The sequence below is a fragment of the Zonotrichia leucophrys genome, chromosome 22, assembly GCF_028769735.1.
Source record: "Zonotrichia leucophrys gambelii isolate GWCS_2022_RI chromosome 22, RI_Zleu_2.0, whole genome shotgun sequence".
Taxonomy (NCBI): Eukaryota; Metazoa; Chordata; class Aves; order Passeriformes; family Passerellidae; genus Zonotrichia; species Zonotrichia leucophrys.
Genome location: NC_088191.1, coordinates 4,641,505 through 4,663,036, shown reverse-complemented (window position 1 = coordinate 4,663,036; position 21,532 = coordinate 4,641,505). Strand labels below are relative to the sequence as shown.

At 46.9% G+C, this 21,532-nt stretch overlaps 1 protein-coding gene across 2 annotated transcripts in view; it reads left to right on the top strand.

Annotated features, from left to right (window-relative positions):
* DPYSL2 (dihydropyrimidinase like 2) overlaps positions 1–21,532 on the top strand; it is a 55,497-nt gene that overhangs the window by 12,985 nt on the left and 20,980 nt on the right. For both annotated transcript variants that reach the window (XM_064731168.1, XM_064731169.1), the window contains 3 exons: positions 1,032–1,120; positions 2,355–2,539; positions 21,332–21,496. In XM_064731168.1, coding sequence (XP_064587238.1) covers positions 1,032–1,120; positions 2,355–2,539; positions 21,332–21,496 — 439 coding nt within the window. The remainder of the gene's footprint in view (positions 1–1,031; positions 1,121–2,354; positions 2,540–21,331; positions 21,497–21,532) is intronic.

Sequence of the window (21,532 nt, the reverse complement as noted above, 5' to 3'; positions counted from 1 at the left end):
GGTGTTTCTGTGAGAAGGGAAAAAAGAATCAGAGTAAGTACAAGCACAGCTCCGAGGGCCAAAGGTGTGGTTTAAACCAAAGATTCACAGCATGTATGTGCTTTGCTTTAAATATTCATCTGCTGTAAAAATGCATCTGTGATGTGGGGAATGAAGGAACCAGGGGGATGTAGCAGCCACTTCTAACTCTCCTCCCCATCAGGAGCTCTGCAGTGGGTCTCACTCTTGTTTATGACTACTGCAAAAAACCCCCCAAAAACACAAACAGCAACATTTTTTTTTAACCTAAAACCTTGTGGAAGCAAGCTGTAACCTGGGCTGGGATAAAGTCGTGCTGCCTGATAGCTGCCTTTTTATAATTACCTTCCTGTTCCTGCCAAACTGTCTTCTAATTTGAGGAAATTTTAATGACTGTTTTGTATATCCTTCCCTTAACCCTAATTTGCTGAATACATGCATATTTCCATCTGGTTCTGCAGTGGTGCTCTGGATCCACTGCATCGAAACATCACTGAACTGGACCAAAGGAGTTTGTTTGTGTTGTGCAACCCCTGGCAACAGACTTTTGGGCCATTTCCCTGACAGCAGTTGACTCACATTTGGCCAAGCAGTGACTCCACTGTGTGGATGCGTATAGGAAATTTTGCGCACGACCAAGGCAGAAAGAAACAAGAGATGTGGTTCTAACACATCCCTCCAAGTGCTCTTCAGTGCTGCTGCTGCCGGTGATGGTGGCAGGCTTCAGGTGGGAGTGGAGCTGCCAGAGTAGATAAGATCACTGGAATCCACCTCTTTCCTCATTCTGATTTTTGGGTTTTTTTGGATCATCAGTGATGAAAGGCCTTGCAGATGAAATAAAGCATTTTATCTTTCCAGTTGAAAGTGCAGCAGTTGACTCGTGTTTTGATGTGTGCTGGTGAATAATGCAGGGGTTGTTGCCTTCCCTCCTCTTTCATCTCTGGAGTGACACTGCAGACTGTCAGCTCTCCCATTGAATAATTGTGTCTTGTGTTGTGCTTCTTTTGTTGTAGAGCGATCGTCTTTTGATCAAAGGTGGTAAAATAGTTAATGACGACCAGTCCTTCTATGCAGACATTTACATGGAGGATGGGTTGATAAAGTAAGTGATGCCTCATGGTGGGATTGGGTATGTACAGAAATGCACTGCAGATTGGCTGGAATAGCTTAATCTCAGAGAGATCTATTCAATTACAGTGAAAAATGAATATTTCCACGTCTATCCTGGTGTTTACTGAAGGAGCAGTAAAAAGCAGGGTATTGAGTAAATAAACAGCCGGGCCCAAACCCTGCTGGCTCCAAGGAGGTACTTACATGTGCTTAATTTTAGCCACGAGAGCAGCCCCATGCTGAGATGACACATGTGTTTGAAGTTATCTGTGCTGTAAAGTTTCACTGAGTTATGACTTCAGATATTTTGAATTCAGAGTTCAGCATCCTAACACAATTCTCTTTTAGGCTTGAAGGCTGGACTTGGGTGACCTCTGGAAGTCTCTTGCAGTGCTGACTTCTCTGGGTCTGTGATGTAGAGATCACTCCAACCCCCCTTCAAGTAAAAAAGGACCCTGAAGTGGAAGAGGTTCAGACCTCTTTCTGTGTTTTCAGGCCTGGAACATATGTTCCTGGCTCTTTAAATGTGTTACAGATTTCTCTGGAAAATTATTCCTAGGAAAAAATAGACAAGCTGGAGGTTACAAACAAGGAATTTTCCTGTTCTGGCTAAACAGCTAGCACATGTGCTTTTTCAATCAAGGTTAAAAGTTAAAGGAGCTAGCCAGAGACAGCTAATTAATTGCATCCACTACTGCACTGCTAAAAATAGGTCTGTGAAGAGCTGGACTGGAGAGACCTCTGAGGGTCTCACCAGGAATTTGGTAGCCAATATCTGCCTGAATTTATGTTTGTGCAGAGACTCTGTAACACATATGAGAGGAAGGTAGAAAATAAAGAAGCAAAAATTCTTTCAGTGTTCCCAAACCAGTAGCTGTTAGAAAGCTGGAATCCAGTGTTGAGCTGCTGCTTTAAGTCCAGCCCCTGGAAAGCTGTGTTGGGTGCGGTGATCATCCATGATCTGCACGGCCCCTTCCAGAGGGGCTCCTTCTTTTCCTTCCTTTTAATGTTATCCTAAAGTCCTGAAGGAATTGCACACTGAACTCACCGTGAGGCAGCTGCTTCCACAGGCAGAATAAAGCACCCTGAGCCCGGTGCGTGCTGATCCTGTGCCCTGCTTTATATGGAAAATACAACTGCAGCTCAGCTAAGTAGCACAGGGGTGTTTGTTTACAGGCTGCTTACCTGGCTGTGCCTGACCTGCTCCTCAAAACCTCTTTCCCCAGGCAAATAGGGGAGAACCTGATCGTGCCAGGGGGAGTGAAAACCATCGAGGCCCACGGCAGGATGGTGATTCCTGGAGGCATCGATGTCCACACCCGCTTCCAGATGCCAGAGCAGGGGATGACATCTGCTGATGATTTCTTCCAAGGGACCAAGGCTGCATTGGCTGGGGGCACCACCATGATCAGTAAGTGCCTGTTTTCCTCTTCCAGCAAAGCTGGGCTTTTCTTTTTCCCAGATGAGAACGGGAGCTTTGGGAGTCACCTTGTTCTGAACCAGTGGGTGATGTCTGGCCAAGTTGCTGGGCAAAGCTTGTGGGAATAGGGGTGGAAAAGCAGGACCCCAGGATTTCCTCATCTTGCACTTTTCACTCATTTCATTTGTCTTCCCTTGCTGGTGGTGTGACTTCAGCAGGTTTTGGGTCTGCTGCTGCTGGAGCCAGTTGTCTCTGTGACGTCTGGCTCCAGAGTGAGGAGCAGATCCCCCACATTCCTGTGCCTTGGTCTCTTGTCTGTGGAAAGATATCTATTGTGTTTCTCACACCCAGAAGCCTGATGACAGTGTTCAGTGTGTCTTTGAAATCTGGACCACTTATTTCAGGATCTGCTTTAGCCACCAGGATTTTTTTTAGTGTAGCTCCACTTGGGCTCATCTCCTCCTTCGGAGAAAGAGAGGAATTGTGAAGTAAAAATACCTCAAAATAAAAAAGACAGGCAGACTGACTGGTGTCCTGGCAGCAGGATTAGATACTTTTGGTGTCTAATCTAATCCCTTCGGCCTCTAAAATGCCTCAGGAATTACTTCCAGACTATCTGTTCCTGCTTATATTTGCCACAGGATCTTAAAACTCCACAAGCAAGTCATAGTCATAGCCTTGTAATGTTGTTTGAGCCAGAGGAAAAACCAAACCCCTCTGTTGCAGGGCAGCTGATCAGGTGTAAAAATCTGCCATGGTATCCCAGGCTTGGTTGCTGCATGTGGGAATGAGGGATAAAGATGTGAAGTGATCCAAAATCTGAGCATCTCACAGTCTTTCATGTACTCTCAGGTGCTGCCACTCCACAGGAGGGGAGTTCAGATACAGAGGGATAAAAGAAGTGGTTTCAGAAGATGTGTTAGTGTCTGTTGTCCAGTCTGTGGGTATAAGGAGATCTTAGGCACAGCCAGAAACCAGCTTAACTCTCCTCAGTTTCAGCCAAGCCCTGCATGGACTGGAACATCCTCACCCCCAGAGTGTGATTGTGAGCAGTCCTTGGCCCTGGACTTGAATGGATTGACAGGAGGCTGGAAGTTGGTCTTAGTTAATGCTTCAAAGAAATAATCTTAAAATAATTCAGGAAATTATTTTTCATAACATTTTCACTTCAGAGTGTGAGGTTTGTGTCTGAAGATAGCCTCACCCACACAGGGCATGTGGCTGTGGATGATCCCTTTGTGCACACGAATACCAAATTCTCCTTCAAATCTTTGCTGTCAATTTAAATCAATAGCACTGAAATGGTTTTTTATTTTCAGCCTCAGTTCATTGACTTTGTTTCACTGGTTGTTCCTTTGTACCTGGTTCACACTTGAGTTATCATTTTGTTCTTCGTTGTTATGTTGAATTAGATCAAAATAACATTCTCTGTCATCTGCATCATCTGCATGTGACCTTTCAGCAGCACTGTTCCCCTTGGTGGCACTTTTTGAAAGTAGGAATTGGTTTGGCAAATTTTTTATGGAGTAGCCCTTTACTTAGGATGCCTAATTTTACCTCTGCAGAGCCTCCTGTTTCAGAAATCCTTTATGTGTGTAAATACTTACTGCCTTTATGGCTGTAATATCTGAATACTTCACTAATGACAATGTAATGCTTTTCTGAGTTAGGGAGGTGGGAGGAGAATACCCCATTTTACAATTTTTCCTTTTACAGCTGTGAAAATGAGCATAATTTGGATTATAACCATGAGCAAACCATTTAGAGGAGACTAGGGATTAAACTTTACCATCCTGAGTATCTCAGATAAAGACACCAAAATACAAAACCATCTCTAAACAACAAAAAAATCCTCCTGAGACTGCAGCAAGGACTAATTGTACTAAATAGGATGATGGAGAGACATTTCTGGTAGGTGAGAATCAGAAACTGGAGCAGCAGAAAGCCGGATGAATGATCCAGAGTAGACTTCAAAGCTTTGGAGCCTCTGCCCTGTGTCAGCTCAGCTGTTTCTCTGAGCAAAATTACAGCATTTGGAAAAGTTCTTCCACAGTGAAGCTCTGGTGGGTGGCCCTTGGGCTTCCCCAGAGCAGGTGGGAGCTGTGGTGGATGGCAACATTTTTGCTGTTATGATTAAGAGGACAGTATTTGGTGAACTGGATTCACAATATCACAAATTGTAGCCTGGAAATGACACTCTTATCTCATTGAATGTTTTAAATGCTGGGATTTTGCAAAGGGAATCTGCTCCTTCCGTGGACTTGCATCCAGCTGTGTCTCTGTTCTTCAGTCTTTTTTAGGAAAAAGTACCTCTTTTTGGATGTGAGATCTGTGGAAAAAACCACCCAATTTCCTCATTAGTGCTTTTAGCAAGCTTGGTATGATTTATTTACAAATACCTTTACTCCATCTGTTTCTCTGCTCTATGCATAACCCTCACTTTGGGCACACAAATAGCTTCCTTAGCTTCATGCTTCAATTTATGTCACATTTTTGTGCTGGAGGGCACTTTAAGGCTGTTTACTTTACAATCATTTTAGGGAAATATTTATTTTGCATGCAGTTTTCAGTGAAATTGAACCAAGAACCTTGGATAGGTTTCCACTCATGGTTGGTTTATAAAAATTGTGGGTGAAATTCTGACTTTGGTGAGTTTTGGCATCAATCTGCAGTGCCAGGAATCATCTGGAGGATCTGCTTTGGTGAACCTCATTTTCAGCTCAGATCAAATTCAATGTTGCCCCTTTAATTCTCATGGCAGACACATCCAGGGGATGCACAGGAATGTAACCTGTTTTATCCAAGCCCTGTCCTCATTTGCTTGTTCCCCTCTAAATTCATCCCTGCAGCATCAGGGAGGGGGAATCAGATGGGTCCTGCTGTCAGATGGAACAATTGTGTGTTTTTTGTGGCACCAGGGGAGATTTTTCCTGGTGGGAAGCAGATCTAGCTCCAATCCAGGAGCTGATCAGGGAAAAGGGGCTGGGGGTGAGGGTACAGACCTGCCCTTTTGTCTCTCAGTCCCTTGCTTTGCTGAGCCCTCCCTCGGCTGCTGCACTCAGGAGTTAGGGCTGATTGCTTGTTCTGCTGGCTCCCCTGAGGCCATCTGAGCAGGAATTCCAGCTATGATCCTTCTGTCTCTCCCCTCTGCAGTGCCAAAGGCAAGGCTCCAGCTGACTTTGCTAGCAGAGGAACAAACAGAGTTGGTTTTGCCTGAAATGACGTATTGTGATATCTTTGTTTTTCTGCAGCGACAATTTGCACAGTCCTTTTCTTGGTCCCCACCTTAGAAAAATACTGGTGTGGGTATGTTAGCTGAAAAGCCCTCCCTCTGGGCTTTAGGATAACATTGCTCTGGGAAAGAAACTTGGATTCTTGCCCTTTTAAAATGTCAGAATGCAGTGTTTGGGCATTAAGTTGAAAGGAGAATTCCAGAATGCTCCGCAGAGGATTTTGATGGAGAGGAGAGTATTAGGTATGCTCCAACCTGTTCTGGTTGCTTCTGTAAACTTTCTTGTATTCCATGGAAAGAGAACAGTCCTTCCAGAGTTTTGGAAAAGGATTCTGTCTGAAGTTGCCCTTACAAGAGGCTCAAGTTTTGGTGAGCTAAAAATGGCATTTTTCATGGACTCACAAACCATCCTGAGTTGCAAGGGATGGTCTCCAAGGATCACCAAAGCCCAATGCCTGGCTCTACACAAGACACCTTTTTTGAGTCCGTTTTCCCAGCCTGAGCTAGGTTAATACCCCAGGATATAACCCAGTCCCTGGAGCTGTTAGAGGAGGAAGAATCCCTGCTAGGAACAGGGGCTCTTGGAGCCTGCTGATGGTTTGGTTGCTGATTGACTGTGATGGGTGAAATCCCCATCAAAATCAGTGGAAAAACTCCCCCTGATTTGAGCAGGGGCAGGATTGCCTCTGTCTGTTCCCAGCCCTGCAGAAGGGATGAAAAAGTTAAGCTCTGTATATTTACTGGCTCTCTGATCCCTGAGCCTGTTTAATGTCCCAGTGAGAGCTCCATCCGTCCAGGCCAGCTCCCACACACATTTGAGCCCCTCCTCCCAGACTCTGCTTCTTCTCTGGTATCTGCTGTCCTTGGGTGAAATCTCTTGCTGACATTGCCTCTCTTGACTCAGTCAACCACTGTTATAATCATAGAGAGAAATTACAGTGAGAGAAATTATAGCTTTTTCTGGCCTGGTGGCTTGGAAGCCAAGAGCCTTTTGAACTGGAGCAGCAGTTATCCTAATGACATGGGGAGGGAAGGCTGGGGAGGGGAGCCTGTGTATCTTGGGAACTTCAGGAAATGAAGGGGAGCCTCACATGGGCTGCTGTTGGCTCCCTAATTCCTGACCCTGAATTAAAGAGCTCCTGTGGGCAGCATGACAGGGGTTTGGGCTGCCCAGCCACAATCCAACTCAACGTGAGGTGACACCAGGTCTCCCAGGTCATTCTGAAGATCACCACCTTGCTGGAAGGAGATGTTTCTAGTCAGGAATGATTCCTCACCTTTTGGGTTTTGATCTAAGTGTGCCAGAGAATGCCCCAAAAGAGATCAGACTCTGTGACAGTCTCAGCTTTAAGTGGGGTTTAGACAGGATGAGGGTGTGGGATGGTATTTAAACCCTGCAGTGGAGATTAAATTCTATTCTGCCTGACTGGGTGCATTTATTTGGTGTTATTAGGGTTAGTCCTGTGCTGGTCTAGAGTCTAAATGGTGAGAGGAAGAGGAGGCAAGCAGAGACAGAAGGGGGTGACAGCAGTGGTCAGGCAGGGACTCGTGGCTGAGCTGGAATTATAAAACCAAGTGCTTTGCATCCAAGAGCAGCGACCACAGAGCTGCAGTGTCTCCCCAGGTCCCTGGCTGTGTGCACACAGCACTGCATTGTTCCACAGGCACCAGCCCCAGTTTTGTTTCTCTTTGCACCTAGAGATGAAAGAGGAACTGTGCCCTGGGACCAGCCCTGCAGATGGGCTGCTCTGGCCCTGGAACTCATTTCTCTTTCTGGCAGCGCTTCTTCTGCCCCAAAAAAAATGTTTAGTTCTCTAGAAACGTAGTGAAAATGCCTACACATTATTGGGGATTTCTATGAGTGGGAATCCTTGCTCTCTGTGACTGGAAAAATGACATCCCCATGCAGAGGTGCAGTCTCTCCTGCCCTGTCCCTCCTCTCTCCAGCTCCCCTTGGTCCTTTTTACACCCCCATAACCAGCCTTGGCCCTGATTCACCCTAAATCTCTTTGCTTCACCGGCTCCCAGCTTCCTGCTGCTGTGTTTGTACCTTTCATTCAGGGCAGGCTTAAAATCCTTAATGAGAAAGTGGGGCTGTAAGCAGAGCTGGGCAGTTCCCTGGTGTGAGCTTCTCTTGCCGAGCTTTTAAACCCCTCTAAGTCCATTAGGCTCTGCCTGCAGGGATTGTGCAGCCTCTGTCCAGGGCTTGCTCTGCTCCCAGCATCCCAGCAGCGCTGGATGGGATCCCCATTGTCCTGGGGGGATTCCAGTGGGGGCTTATGGAGATGTGCCAAGTCCTTGATGTCCCTTGCCAGAGAGCACAGGAGGAAGCAGCTGTGCAGGCCTCAGATGTGTGATGTGTTTCTGTGTGTGCTGAGGGGGCGTTTTGTGACCCTTTGGGCCATAGCTGGGTTTGCCACCTCTCTGTGCTGTGAGGAACAAGCTCCTGTGGGAGCACACAGGGACTCAGGGGCCCTTTGGCTGTGTCTGGGATGGTGCACAGGAGACCTGTGGTGTGGTGAGGTGTTTAACTCTGCTGTCACACACTCAGCTGGGCCGTCATTCCCCCTCAGTGCTGAAGGGTGAAATCATTTGCCCTGATGTTGGGCTGGAGTCCTGTGAAACCTCTGTGCAGTCTAGCCTGGCTTGTTTTTGAGTCAGTCAGGAGATTTTTCCATGTTTTCCATCTTTTCCTTCCCCAGAGCTGCTGAGCATCCTGCCCCTTTCTCCTCTCCATCCTTCTGCCTCTTGGTAGCACTGATTTTTTCAAAGAGCAGGTGAGAAGTCCCTTTCTCTGTTTGTTTTGACCCATTCTGCTCCAGCCTCTCCCTGTGCAGGAAGGAGGGGATGGAATCAATTCCACACATGCTGGAGCTTGGTTTAGTTTGGAACACACAAGGGCTGGAGTGGCAGCAGTTCTGACAGCACAGATGTGACTTAGATTCTTTTCATGCATCCAAAAAGAGGGATTCATTTCAGGAGAAATTAACCTGTGTTGTCTGTTGATGCAATAGCACTTCATGCCTCTTATTCCATTTAATGGTGGGGATCAATGATGCTGCTTTCCCACTGCATGGGGAAGAGTTCTTTTGCTTGAAGAGCTGCTTTGAAGTGCTTTTTTTACAGAATCACTAAATGGTTTGGGTTTGAAGGGACCTTAAAGATCATCTTGTCCCACCCCTTGCCACGGGCAGGGTACCTTCCACCACCCAGATGGTTCCAAGCCCTGTCCAGTGTGTCCTTAAACACTTCCAGGGATGGGGAACCTGAGCCAGGGCCTCACCACCCTTCAAATAAAGAATTTCTTCTTAATACGTCATTTAAACCTGCCCCCCTTCTGCTTAAGGCTACCTCCTTTCTCCTATGACTACATGCCCTTGTGAAAAGTCCCAAAAATCCCCAAATTCTTGCTTTCTTTGTCCAGTGGTCTCATCCCCAAGATGCAGGCCCTAGAGATGACACAGGGGTAAAGAGCTGGTGGGTCTCTCTGGTGGGCTGTGTCTCACCCAGCTGCTTACATCCATGGGAAATGTACGTGATGTTCTCATGGGGGCTGGTGTGAAAGTTGGCTCCTCCAGGTCTGGTGTGGATGGAAAAAAAATCTTAAAAAATAAAGTGTAATTATCCACCTCGCTTCTTTTAACATCGTTAGCTGCTTGTGCTAGGTTTTCAGAGCATGTGTGTTAAACCTTGCTAGCTAAAGTGTCCTAATCACCTTCGAGAGTCCTAATCACCTTCAAGTCTTGGCAAGGCCTTCAAGGCAGCAGCAGGAAGTGGTCCCACCAGCTCTTTTCTTGGCCTGTTTTTGTGAGTGGGGAATTTTTGCCTCCCCACCAAGTGTTCAACACTTTGGCTACTTTTGCCTTCCTGTGAGCTTGGCTAAGCAGAAAATGCTCTGGTCAGGCAGGACCCTTCCTTTCTCCACATTGGAAATGAGCTCTGTGTGCCACGGGAGGGAAGCAAGTGGAGCCTGAAAGAAGCAAAGGCTGTAACCAACTGCAGGATTCCCCACTTGGGATGGATTTGGAATGCTGCCTGTGGAGTGGGATTTGATGTCTTTGATCAGCAGAGCCTTTTTCCCCGCTCTTTCCTTCAGCTCCAGTGCCTTTAGAGTTCGTAGATCCCATCTGTTTCTTAGAAACTGGATTTATTTTTTTTTTTTAATCTTTCTGGTGAGAGGGAGAATTGTTTGAGGAATACAAATGAGCTCCTCCTGTCTGGCACACTTTAATCACCCTCAGGAACTGCCAGTTGTTAGCAGCTTGGGGCTGTGCCTGCATCTTTTCACAGCCCTCACTCCCATGGAAGCCCTGTGCATTTGCAAGGAATGCAGAGATGGACATTTACAAGTTGTGGCTTCTGGGAGAACTCTTTTCTTCCCTTGATACCCTGCAGTTGGTGTTGGGACCTCCTCTGTGATAATGGGAATATCATTCCATTTCTTCATGCTGGTTGCTGGCTGTCTGTAATGGGAGGTGGCTTTGTTGCTGAGGGGTTGTGGTTTTAATTCAAATTCATTAAGCTCACCTAGAGCCTCATATCATAAGTAAGAAGTGATTATTTTTGTGAAGAGCTACCTGAGAAGCTGGTGTGGGCAGCACTGGAAGTGAGGAGATAATCCCTGTCCCTCCCACTCCGGATCTGCAGATCCGGAGGAGAGTGCTTTTGGCTTCCTATGTAGGTAAAAGAAGGAACTTGTAGCTTTCACATGCAAGTGTGAGCTGGGAGATGCTTTGGTTGGTTTTCAGAGCCCACCAAAAAGGGCTCAGCTTTTGGAAGCTTCCCTTCCCATTTGTCCAAGTTTGTTTCCACCACATTGCTTTTGTCCCTAGAAGCAGCTACATATGTACAGCGTGGATATTTTTGGGTCTGGGGGATTGGTGGTGGTGTTTTACATATGAATGAAATTCCCTTGCACAGCCTCCAAGCAGCAGGAACTGGGGAAGGAGTTCCTGGAGAACTTTCCCAAATTATTGCACAGCACTGAGTTGGTGCAGGGAAGGGGAAGTTCCTAAACTGCCGCACCCTGAGTGGTTTGTGCCCCCAAATTTGGGCTGTTCATGGGCCTGGCGAGATTGCAGACTCCTTGAAAAGCCAGGCAGGGCCAGTTCAGCAGCCAGGGACAGTGTCACAGGATTCTCTGTTTAAATATTCCAATACTGCTTCAAAAAAATCTCATTCCAGTGGCTGTCAGTTAATGATACTTTCCAGCAGGCTTTTCTTTACTTCAGATAAGATTTCTGAGGATTAGTATCAGTGTCCCAAGAGAAGAGTTCAGCTACTGATGGGCTACAAAGGACTTTTCAGCCTGATGGGCAGAGACACTTTCCACTGTTGTTGCAGTGTGTTTTAAACTTTCGGGTCCCTTCCCCAGGTGTGCCAATACCCGTCTTCCTCTTCCCCCTCTCCCCCTTGCTGAGTGAGTCCTGTCAATCAGGCTCAACATTCCAGCAAGGCGTCGTGTGGTTGGTCAAGTTCAGAGGATGCCCCTCAGGCCCAGAGGCCATTGGCCTGTCTAGGTGCCATCCTCTCCTGAGACCCCGCCCCTCCCACCTGGTTGGTGGCTCACCTGTCCCCTCCCCTCCCCCTGCCCCGGGAGCTTAAAAGGTGAATCAGGCCATGCGGTTGCCATTCTGTTGGAGCTGTTCCGAATATTCAGACTTCTGTGACCATGGAATAAACCTCTGGATATAACCCTCCAGCAGAATCCATCGCCTTTTTCTCTTCACCATCGCCTGAAGCTTTCCTCCTGAGGTAAACGGAGTTCCTAACAAGCTTGGACTTGTTCAGTGCCCAGCTGCAACCACCAGCAAGCCAAAGGTGTCTCTGGGGTGAAACACCACAGCTGCTGCCTTTGGCCCAGCAGCAAGGGTCAGACTGGCCCAGGCACAATCTAACTGGTAATATTGGGATTCTATTCCAATACACTGTGAATGGAAAAAGTTTTGGAAAGATTTTGTAGCGCAGCTGAGTAAAATGTAGGTGTGCAATGTGTTCTTAGAAGCAGGATTGGGCCATGGAACAGCTGAGGGCTCTGAACCAGTCAGTCCTGCTGCAATGCAAACACTGTCATACAGGGGAAGGTGGCAGCTGAATGGAGCACCTTGCACTGAGCCATCCCAACCAGATCCAGGGGCAATTCCAGCTGTTCATGGAATCCCAGAATGTTTTGGGTTGGAAGGGACTTTAAAGCCCATCCAGTCCCACCCCCTGCCATGGGCAGAAACACCTCCCACTATCCCGGGTTGCTCCAACCTCTGTCCAGCCTGGCCTTGGACAGGAATGCGGCAGCCACAGCTTTTCTGGACAACCTGTGCCAAGACCTCCCACCCTTATAGCAAATAATTTCCTTCTAATACCACATTTGAGACAGAAAATTAAGCCAAGGTGTAGAAAGCAACAGTTGCCCCTAAAGACTTGGTGCATGGATAAAACAAAAGTTACATCTTGTGTGTAGGAATTTCCCAAACCAGTTTGCCACAGGATGGGTGTCTCTCTTTGGGTGGGCAGCTCAGGAGTGATGCTTTGTGCCCCAAACCTTGGGCTCTTCACAAGTCTAGGAAGACACCAGACAGCGTGTGAGGCCGGGCCGGGCTGGCTCAGAGCTGGAGGAGGAGGTTCAGGGCTTGGGGAACGTGCCACAGGAGTCTCTGTTTAAAGTGGGGATTATCTCGTTAGGACCTCCCACAGGTTAATGATTTCAGCAAGCACCAGAGCTAATTTTCAGCCAATATCAGTGCCACAGAGTGGAGAGAACACCTGCAGATGGGCTGGTGTGGTCAGGAAATGGCTGTGTGAGGGACGGGTGTGCTGCTTGATCCTTGTCCATTGGTGGAAACCAGGTTCTGCTGCACCTCCCACCAGGATTTCTCCATAAACATTCAGGTCTCATTCAGTGCTCTGCCCTGCCTGCAGTTGTGTGAGAGCAGTTTGAGTGGGAGCAGGATGGGGACTGCGGGTGTTGGAGCAGAAGTGGCTGTGGTTTGGCAGCGGTGGGTGACAGCTTCCTCCTTGGAACATGATGTCACCTTGTTACAGTCACGAGGAGAGGAAGTGTCTGGTTCTCATCCAGGCAGGGGAGATGTTTATTTGACAAATACAGGGTTTTTCTTTTCCCCTGTATTAATACAAGCTGTATTAATAAAAAGTGCTTGTGTAGAATCAGAGCTCTTCACATTTAGTTTATTTTTTGGGGATAAAAAACCAACTTTTCTAATGCCAAACACACAAAGCCCTCTCAGAACCACTACAAATTTCCATTGTAAAAACGTGTTCGTCTTCATCTCCAACACCCCTGAAACAGCCCCAGGCCATGAAATGAAGGTGAGAATCCAAAACTCAGTGAGAAGAATGCCAGTCCAGAACTGTTCCAGCTTCCCAGCGAGTGGAAAAAGCCCAAGGGGCAGGACACATCTCCAGTGACCTGAGAGGGACAGGGTTGTCTCATGGCCCGTGATCTTTTGTCCTCCTGTGTCTGATCAGCTCTTGCCCCTTGGATGTGTTATTAATTCTTGTGTTTTGTCTTGACTTGAAAGTCATGGCTACAAACTGAGGTTTTTTTCCATCTCAGTCCCTCAAGGTTTACAGACCAATTAATATGGAAGCCTTGGAAGCCCTGTGTGCTCTTTTCATGGCCTTCAAGTGTGGAGTAATGCCTGAAAGAAGTGATAAATCTTGGAACCACTTCCATGTCCCTTTTGAACTTTGTTCCCCTCCTTCTCTGCCATGGTGACCTCCTGAGATACAATAAATGCACAATAAACCTGTACTGGGAAGAGATGGAGCCTTTTTTTGATCTGACCTTCATATGTTGCCATGCCAGCTGCTGGGGGGTTATTAATAATTGTGTGAATTCTTTATGTTTGTGTCCAGCTGGCCTCAGATTGTCAATTGTATTTTGGATGTAATCAGCCAAAAGGGCAAGTGAAATATCTGTGTGACATCAGTGAGGGAATAAGGGAATGTTGCAGTCTGAAAATGCAATCAGTGGAGCACGGATGTGTCTGATTCTTCTGAGCCTGGTCCAGCTTCTGATTTCTCCACATTAGGTCTTATAAACTGGATCTGAACTGACAGAAAACAACATGTGATGTCATTTAGGCTGCCTTTACTATGAATTTGGCAGGCATGTACAGGAGACCAGCCCTTGGGTAGTTGTATTAGTACCATAAATGCTGTTCTGTGCAGGGCTGTAGCTCTTCAGAGTAATCTCCTTATTGCAGTATCTTTTCTTGGGGAAGGGGGGCAGGGGGAAGGGAACAAGAATAAAATATTGTGGGAATAAATCCCCACAAATACACAGCTGAAAATCTGGTTGCTGGAACCAGGATGTGTAGAAAATCCTTCATTTGATTTCTCTTTAGCTGAGGTGCATCAGGTCCATAGAGCAGTTTCCTTTGATGTGATTTTGTCGCTGTCCTTCCTTTTCCCAGATCAAACCCATGACCCAGAGTGTGGTTTAGAGGAAGAATTGGGATTGAATCAGAAAAAAAGGAGGCGTGAGGCTCTTCTGGATTGCTTTATTTGGGATTTTTGAGCTCAGAGAAGGGTTGTGGTCTCTGGATGGGTGCAGGGCTGCTTAGCTGGAAATTGGGGTTTAATACTTAAATCAGAATTTTTGCTGCTGAAAATGGCTTTGTTACTGGATGGGGCAGTTTTTGGTAGCTCAATTCCTTGACACATAGAAGGTAGAAGGAATTGTGGTATTTTACCAGCTGAGAATTTGAAGCCTCTGGATGAAATAAGGTCTGTGATGATGATGATATAATCTATGGGTCAGTCAAGGGCCTGACTTTCAGTTCACAGAGATTGATTTTATTCCTCTTGCTTTCACAGAATTACTCCTACTTCCCATCAGTGCCAGGAGAATATTCCTGCAGCCACAGCCTGACAACTCCAGACTTCTAAGTAGGGACCTGTGCAATTACCAGGGCTGAATTTAATTACAGCCTCTCAATAAAATGGCTTGTGACAGAATGTACAACTCAGTAAATTCACCAGATTTCACCACACACAGTTGCTGTGGGGATTAAGTAGTATTAAAAAGGCAGATGTGTTTATAGTGATCAAGTTGCTATTTAAAGTTTTGGGTAGGGGATATCTGCCTGTTAACAGTTAAGCTTAAATGTTGAGGATTTTCACCTTATAAACTCCTGTTAAACAATAGGCACATTTAATGCTGGTAGGAGCAAGAAATAATGTGTAAAACTGCAGTCTGTAATAGCAACTGGAACCACCCTGAATACATGGTTTTTATTACATACACAATTTTGGTAACATCTGACCCTAATTCATGTTTATATTGTCCATTTCAAACAGTTTTTCTCCTTCCTGGTAGTGGCATTCATGAGCTGAAGCCCCAGAAAATTTTCATGCATGCTTTGGATGACACTTAATTAAACCAGCTGAAAAAAATCCTTTCCAGTGGAAAGCTGGAAGCATGGGCTATTAATAGAAGCTCCAGGAACGAGTTGTTTGCAAGCCAAGGCTTGCTCAACTGAGGCAGGATGCAAAAAAGAAAAAAAAAATGCACATGCCACAATGCCAGGAAGCTATAAAATCCATTAATCCCCACCCATGAGCACATCCATCCCAAAAGCAGAGTTCTGTTTTCAAGGCAAGGCAAAGAGCTTGATCCAGCTCTCCCTCTGAAGCAATAATTTCTCTGGAGTTTAGCAAGGGGTCAAAAATATAAAGGCATTGCTCTTCATCTGCTTTTTTTTTTTTTTTTTTTAATTTGAGAGAGATTCCAAGTGCCAGAAAGAGATCATGTGGAATTTTTCTGGCTCTAGTCTCAGAGTATCCTGCAGGCTGTTGGGTAATTCCCCAGCTTTCTGTGCTGGATCCCTCTTGCCCATCTCGCTTCTTGCTCAGGGTGCAGGTCCCACTCTGCTCCAGGAAAGCTCTTCAGGAGCAGAAAGCCCCAGAAAGCCCCAAAAGGGAGCCAAGATGTGATGCAGCATTTCCTAAAGCCACCATTTAAAGCTGAAATTGGCACCATTTTCAGTGGGCTGTGGAAGTGGTTTTAAAGTCTGGGAGCAGCTGGATGAAGACAAGGAGGAGTTTCAGGCCAGCCTGAACTGTGGTTCAGCTTTTAGGCTGCCCTTTCTGGAATCAGTTGTTGGACTTGATCTGTGCAGGTCCCTTCCAGCTCAGGGTATTCCATGTTTCTGTGAATTGTGCAAAAAAGCAGTAGGAGCGATCTGAACTTTGAAATTACTTGTGTGGATGGGATTGTGCTGGGATCTCATTTTAGTACAGGTTTTATGTTAATGCATGATAAGAATGTGTTAATAATGGGTGATGCTAGCACTCTTATATAAAGTGCTGATAGCACTTCTTTTTTTCCATGATTTTTCCATGCTTATGTTAAAACAACGCTGCTTTATTTTCCCCATCCTTGGAGCATTTAATCCATTCCCCTAAGTTTTTGCCTTCCCCTTTCATTTCGCACCCAATTATCTCCCCACCAGCATCTAACCAGTTTGGCCCATGCGATACAGAATATTCCAGCATGGCTGGGTGCCAGCTTTGGTGCAGAGGAGCCACATGGATCACCCAGTGTTGTTGTCTCACTTCAGCTCATTGTCTGCCTTTAATCCTGAGCCCATTAATCTGCCCGAGGAGGAGGAGGAGCGAAGGCCCCCGAGCTGAGCAGGCAGGCAGGGAAGCAGCCCTGGCTGGTGGTGGGTGGGAGCTGGAACACTGGGCAGCAGGAGCAGGGGCACCTTTTAATCCTGTGTGTAATGACAGGAGAGCCAAACCAGGAATGGGAAGGGTAATTAAGAGTCTGGATGATTAGGGCTGGAGCTTGTGTGTCCACAGGTGCTCAAATCCCACTGCCCTCAGAGGGAGCTTAGAACTTGGGTTGTCTGGGAGAAAGACTGTCCAGGTGTTTTCAAATCCTGTCAGTGTTTAATAAGAAAAAAATTAGAATATTTTTAATGTATAAAATAGTTTTTCTGATTTTTTTTTAAAAGAAGTTCCTTTGCTGGTGTAACGGCCTTGTTTGCCCTCCGCCCTGGGCTGCTGCATTTTGGGTTTTGCAGCTCAAAAGGTTAAAAGATAATCTACAGAATGTTTTCTGCTCTTAGCTGAGAAACCAGTGTAACCCTGAGCTTGGCTTTGCCCTGTGCCTTGCTGAGAATGTGTTAACTAAAGAGAAACATTTGGATTAGACCTGAATTTCACTCAGATTCAGGGAGCCACTACAAGGCCCACAAAGCTATTTAATTTCTTCTTTGAAGATTTCAGCACTGATTAAAGGATTCTTACATTATCTTTTCCTTTTCTTTTTGTTGTTTTTTTTTTTCTTCTCAGGTTTTTTTTTTCTGTTTTTGGAACAAGCTTTTAGTTTAAAAATGAGCTGGCAACTTCCTTCTCAGACCTCAAGCAGCTGAATTCATTTGCACTGCAAAAAAACCAACAACAGGAAGAAAACATCTGGGCTGGGAAGCACAGCAGATCAAGGCTGTGGTGGTGGAGGGAATAAAGGGGTGACAGCAGCCTCTGTCACTGCAGCTTGTTTGAAGTGTGCCCTGCAGGCGTGGGGTCACCCAGGGATTGGACATTGCTGGTTCCCGAGGCCATGGAAGGAAAGATGAGGCGGTGGGATGGGATCCCAGGGAGAAGGAGCATTGTGGGGTCAGGACAGCACTGCCTTTCCCATGGGAAGCCTCCTGGGAATTCTCCAGGAGGGAGATTTGCTGTGAGCTGGGGTAGGTCAGCCCTCGTGTCCATGGTCCTGGGACAGATCATCCCCAGGGGTCAGCCTGGAAGCCTGGGGCTGTGGGAACGTGGTGGGATGGAGACTCCATCAGTTTCTTGTGCTGCTCTGGAGCACAGGGACCTGAAAGAAAAAGCTTTTTGTTTTACTCTGAGCTCTTGAGTTGTGCCTGAGGGCTAGAAGAAACTTCTCTAAGCTGCATTTCCATCTGGCCATCTCAACAGGCAGAAGCAGTTTCAGAGCTCAGTCCTTTCAAGAGCAGGAAAAGAGTCAACCTTGACTACTCTCCTTTCCTGGATCTGGGCTCATTTTTACTTATTTGGTCTCCCCCAAAGCCCACCCTTGCATGGGGGGATGTAGGCCATGATCTTGCAATGTGTTTGGCCCCTTTCAGTGCACAGAGGATGGAAAAATCAAGGAGACTGCATTTGTGTCTGCATTGCCTCCAGACCAGGATATGGTGTTACATCCACTTTCTCCATTTCAAAATTCTCAGTTCAAAATTAGCAATATAATAGATAATCCTAAGCTTATCCCAACTAATGTTAACAAAACTACAATGGGATGACACAACTTATTAAAGATTTGATTTGCAGTTGGTGACCACCCAAAGACCACATCCCACCAGTGATGATCCGCATTTTGTTTTATTGTTTGTAGAATTACAAGAACTTTTAGAACTTTGTAGAATTACAATAACTTTCTGGTTATTTCTTTTGTATCATGTTGGACAGTGTTTGGCCCCTTTCATTGCACAGAGGATGGAAAAGTCAAGGAGACTGCCATTTGTGTCTGAATTGCCTCCAGACCAGGATGTGGTATTACATCCACTTTCTCCATGCCTTTTGTGCAGCATCCACTGCTCTGTGGCAGCATAGCTTCCATCCTGCCCCAGGGTCAGGTGCAGGACATAGGGCCCCAGCTCTTGGGCCCCTCTGCAGGGATGTCCCTGTCACCTTGGCTGTCTCTTGGTGTGCTCTGCTGGGACCTCCCCCTGAGCCTCTTGAGACCAGTTCAGTCCCAGGGTGCAAAGGCTGTCCCTGACCTTGCCCTCTCAGGCCGCTTTCCTGCTGAGTTCTTCCATGTGGATGTGGGGAAGTGGTTGTCCACTGATGTTTGCCTGGCAGAGCTGCTGTAGAGACAAAGTGTGCTGTGTTTTGAAGGGCCAGGGGAGTGATTTGGCTGTCAGGGAGCTGTGGGGTGCTGCCACAGGAGATGTTCCCAACCCCTGGAGCTGACTTCCCTGCACACTTGCACCAGCACTTCCATGCCTGACTCTTATTGCAGCCAGCTGTGGTTTGGCTTTGTCAGAGAGCTGACAGAGCTCCCTTACCCCTGGTTCCACTCCCTCCAAAAAACCCCATTTGTCATCCTTGGGCAGTGCATGAAATGAGGTGGTGATAAAGCTCTGATCCCTGACAACACAGTCATTCCTGGGAGCTCCAGAGCATTCCCAGGGGCTCAGTGCTGGGCTTTGGGGACTCTGTGTTAACCCCTTGGTGCCTTCAGGCATGATTTCCCAATGCCCACAGCCCATCCATCATCTTGGGGCTGATAGAACTCTGAGGGCACCTTTAGTCTCAAGTGGAGATGGATTTATTCCTGTGATGTGTTAGAGATTAAATGGACTTTTTTTTAATTAGACATTTGTGTAAACCTGGGCTTTCTCCACATCCCATTGGAAAAGCAAAAGGAATGTTATTTTTCTCCTTGTTGTTCATTCTACTTAAGCTAAAGATTAACTTTGACAGAGCAACAAGGGCTCTGGACTGGCCAAGAAACAATTCAGGCTGGAAGTCAGTGGAAGGTTTTTGACCACTGGGGTGGTCAGATCATAGAACAGAAATTGGATGATTTTTTAAAAAACAGGTCTGTTTGCTGTCTGCTTATATTTGGGCTGCTTTTTGCAGTGGTGGTGAAAAGCACATCTTTGGTGTGGTGCCAGACAAGAGGCAAATTTCCAAGTTTTCACTCATAGCACGGATTTCTGTGATGGGTACTGGGGGAACAGAGACCCCCCAGCCACTCCTGCAGCCCTGGGCTGATGAAAGCTGCAGCTGCCAAGGCAGTAAGGATGTGCATATCATGTCCTTGCCTTGGTGTGATTGCTCCCAGGGGAAAAGCCTCTTGGAAAGCAGAAATGTTCTAAGCTGTCTCCCTTTGCAAAGGGGAGAGGGTGGGCTGCGTTTTGCTGCAGGGATGTTGTGTTGGGTGAATTCTTGGCTTTGTGCAGTGTGTACACAGCTCAGGCAGCTGAGAGGTCTCTGCTGACTTGGGTGACTGAGGCTCGTGGCTGCTCAGGAGAGCTGGGCTGCCTTTCCCAGTGTGAATCTGGTTCCTTAGGCAGTGCAAAACCAGTAAATCTTGGCTGCTGTGTCTGTGTGGGGGCAAAGCAAAGCTTTGTTCTGCCCTGGGGGTGAGTGGATCCCAGGGGCTCTGTCTCTCATCCCAGCTGTGACTTAGAGCAGCCCTGATCGTCACCATAAAGTTAACAAAAAAGAGCTGCTGGGATTTCTCTGCTGATAATTGAAGCAACTTTTTATTTTTCTGTGTGTTTTAATGTAGATTCAAGCTGGACCCTCTCCTCCTTCCCAGCAATGCTTCGCAGTTTGTGACCCCAAAATCACACAGGCTTTTCCTGTTCTCTCAGTTCAGTATTGGAGATGCTGACTTGCTTTTTTTTTTATTTCACTGTGTCTTTTGAAGAATTCAGAGACTCCATGTGCTCCAATAAAAGCCAGGAGCACTGAGCCTTCAGATCCAGGTCCCTTGTATCACCCACTGAGGCTGTCCTGCAGCTGCCTGTGAATCCAGTTGCTGCTGGATTTGGTGTGAGGATCAAACTAAGCAGGTGCCAGAGGCAGCAGGACCTTCTCAATGTCAGAGAGATCTCTCCAACCACAAATTGTTGGTCCTGCTTCCTCCAGTCCTCTGGAAGGTGCTCCTGGTTGGGATGTGTAACACCAACAGCTGTAGTAAACAGGTTGTAATAACAACTCATTTTCCTTCAGCTGCTGCTCCATAATCGACTTCTGCGCTGCATTCTCTAGAAACCACTGAGAAATTGCAAACTTAGAAATGCTTAAAGGGGAAAGAGGATGCCTTGATTTTGCAGCAGCCTCTGCACAGCTGTGCTTGCTGTCCTGGGCACCCAGGAAAGCTTCTGCACTGACCGGTCCAGCCTTTTGTCTCTGGCCGGTCACGCATAGGATGGCCTTGGGACAGCCCGTGCTCCAAAGGACGAGTCTGGACTCTTCAGATTTTCAGTCTTCGATATTGTTTATTATTTCTTATCCACAAAATTTTCTTCCAGCCCGACAGAGGTCTGACCAGCAAGGCAGCCAAGGGCACTCTGACCTCCCACTGGGCGGTCGTCTATTTTTATACTAAAAACTACATACATCATATTTACCTTTATTTCCCAGTACCTTTCACCCATATCAGCAAGTGCACGTTCACCATGGACCAATCCCAAAATGCCAACATCACCACAGAAAATGGATGACAAGAAGAAGAAAGAAGGACAAGACATGCCCTGATCCCTCCATCTTATCTCCATAGCCCCCCTGTACCAAAATCCTAAAATCTGTATTTTCACCCTGTGAATACTTCATTCTTACACCATTTATCCCCAAGTGATTCTCTTGTCCTCAAGCAGGTGGCACATCCCGTGCAGGGTCAAAATCCAACCACCAAGCACTCCTGGCAACATTCCAGGATTTCCGAGCCCCCAGGGGTTGTCTCGGTAACTCTGGACATCCGGAGCGATGTGCTGAGTTCCCACACTGCACCAGCAATTTACCAGTGCTTTGGTTGTCATTCCCAGTTGACCACGTGGTGCCCGAGCCTGGGACCAGTTTGCTGACGGCGTTCGACCAGTGGCGAGAGTGGGCGGACAGCAAATCCTGCTGTGACTACTCCCTGCACGTGGACATCACTGAGTGGCATAAAGGTGTCCAGGAGGAGATGGAAGCTCTAGTTAAAGATCATGGTAAGCCAGGGAAGCCTTGCCCCTCCTTGTTTTTCA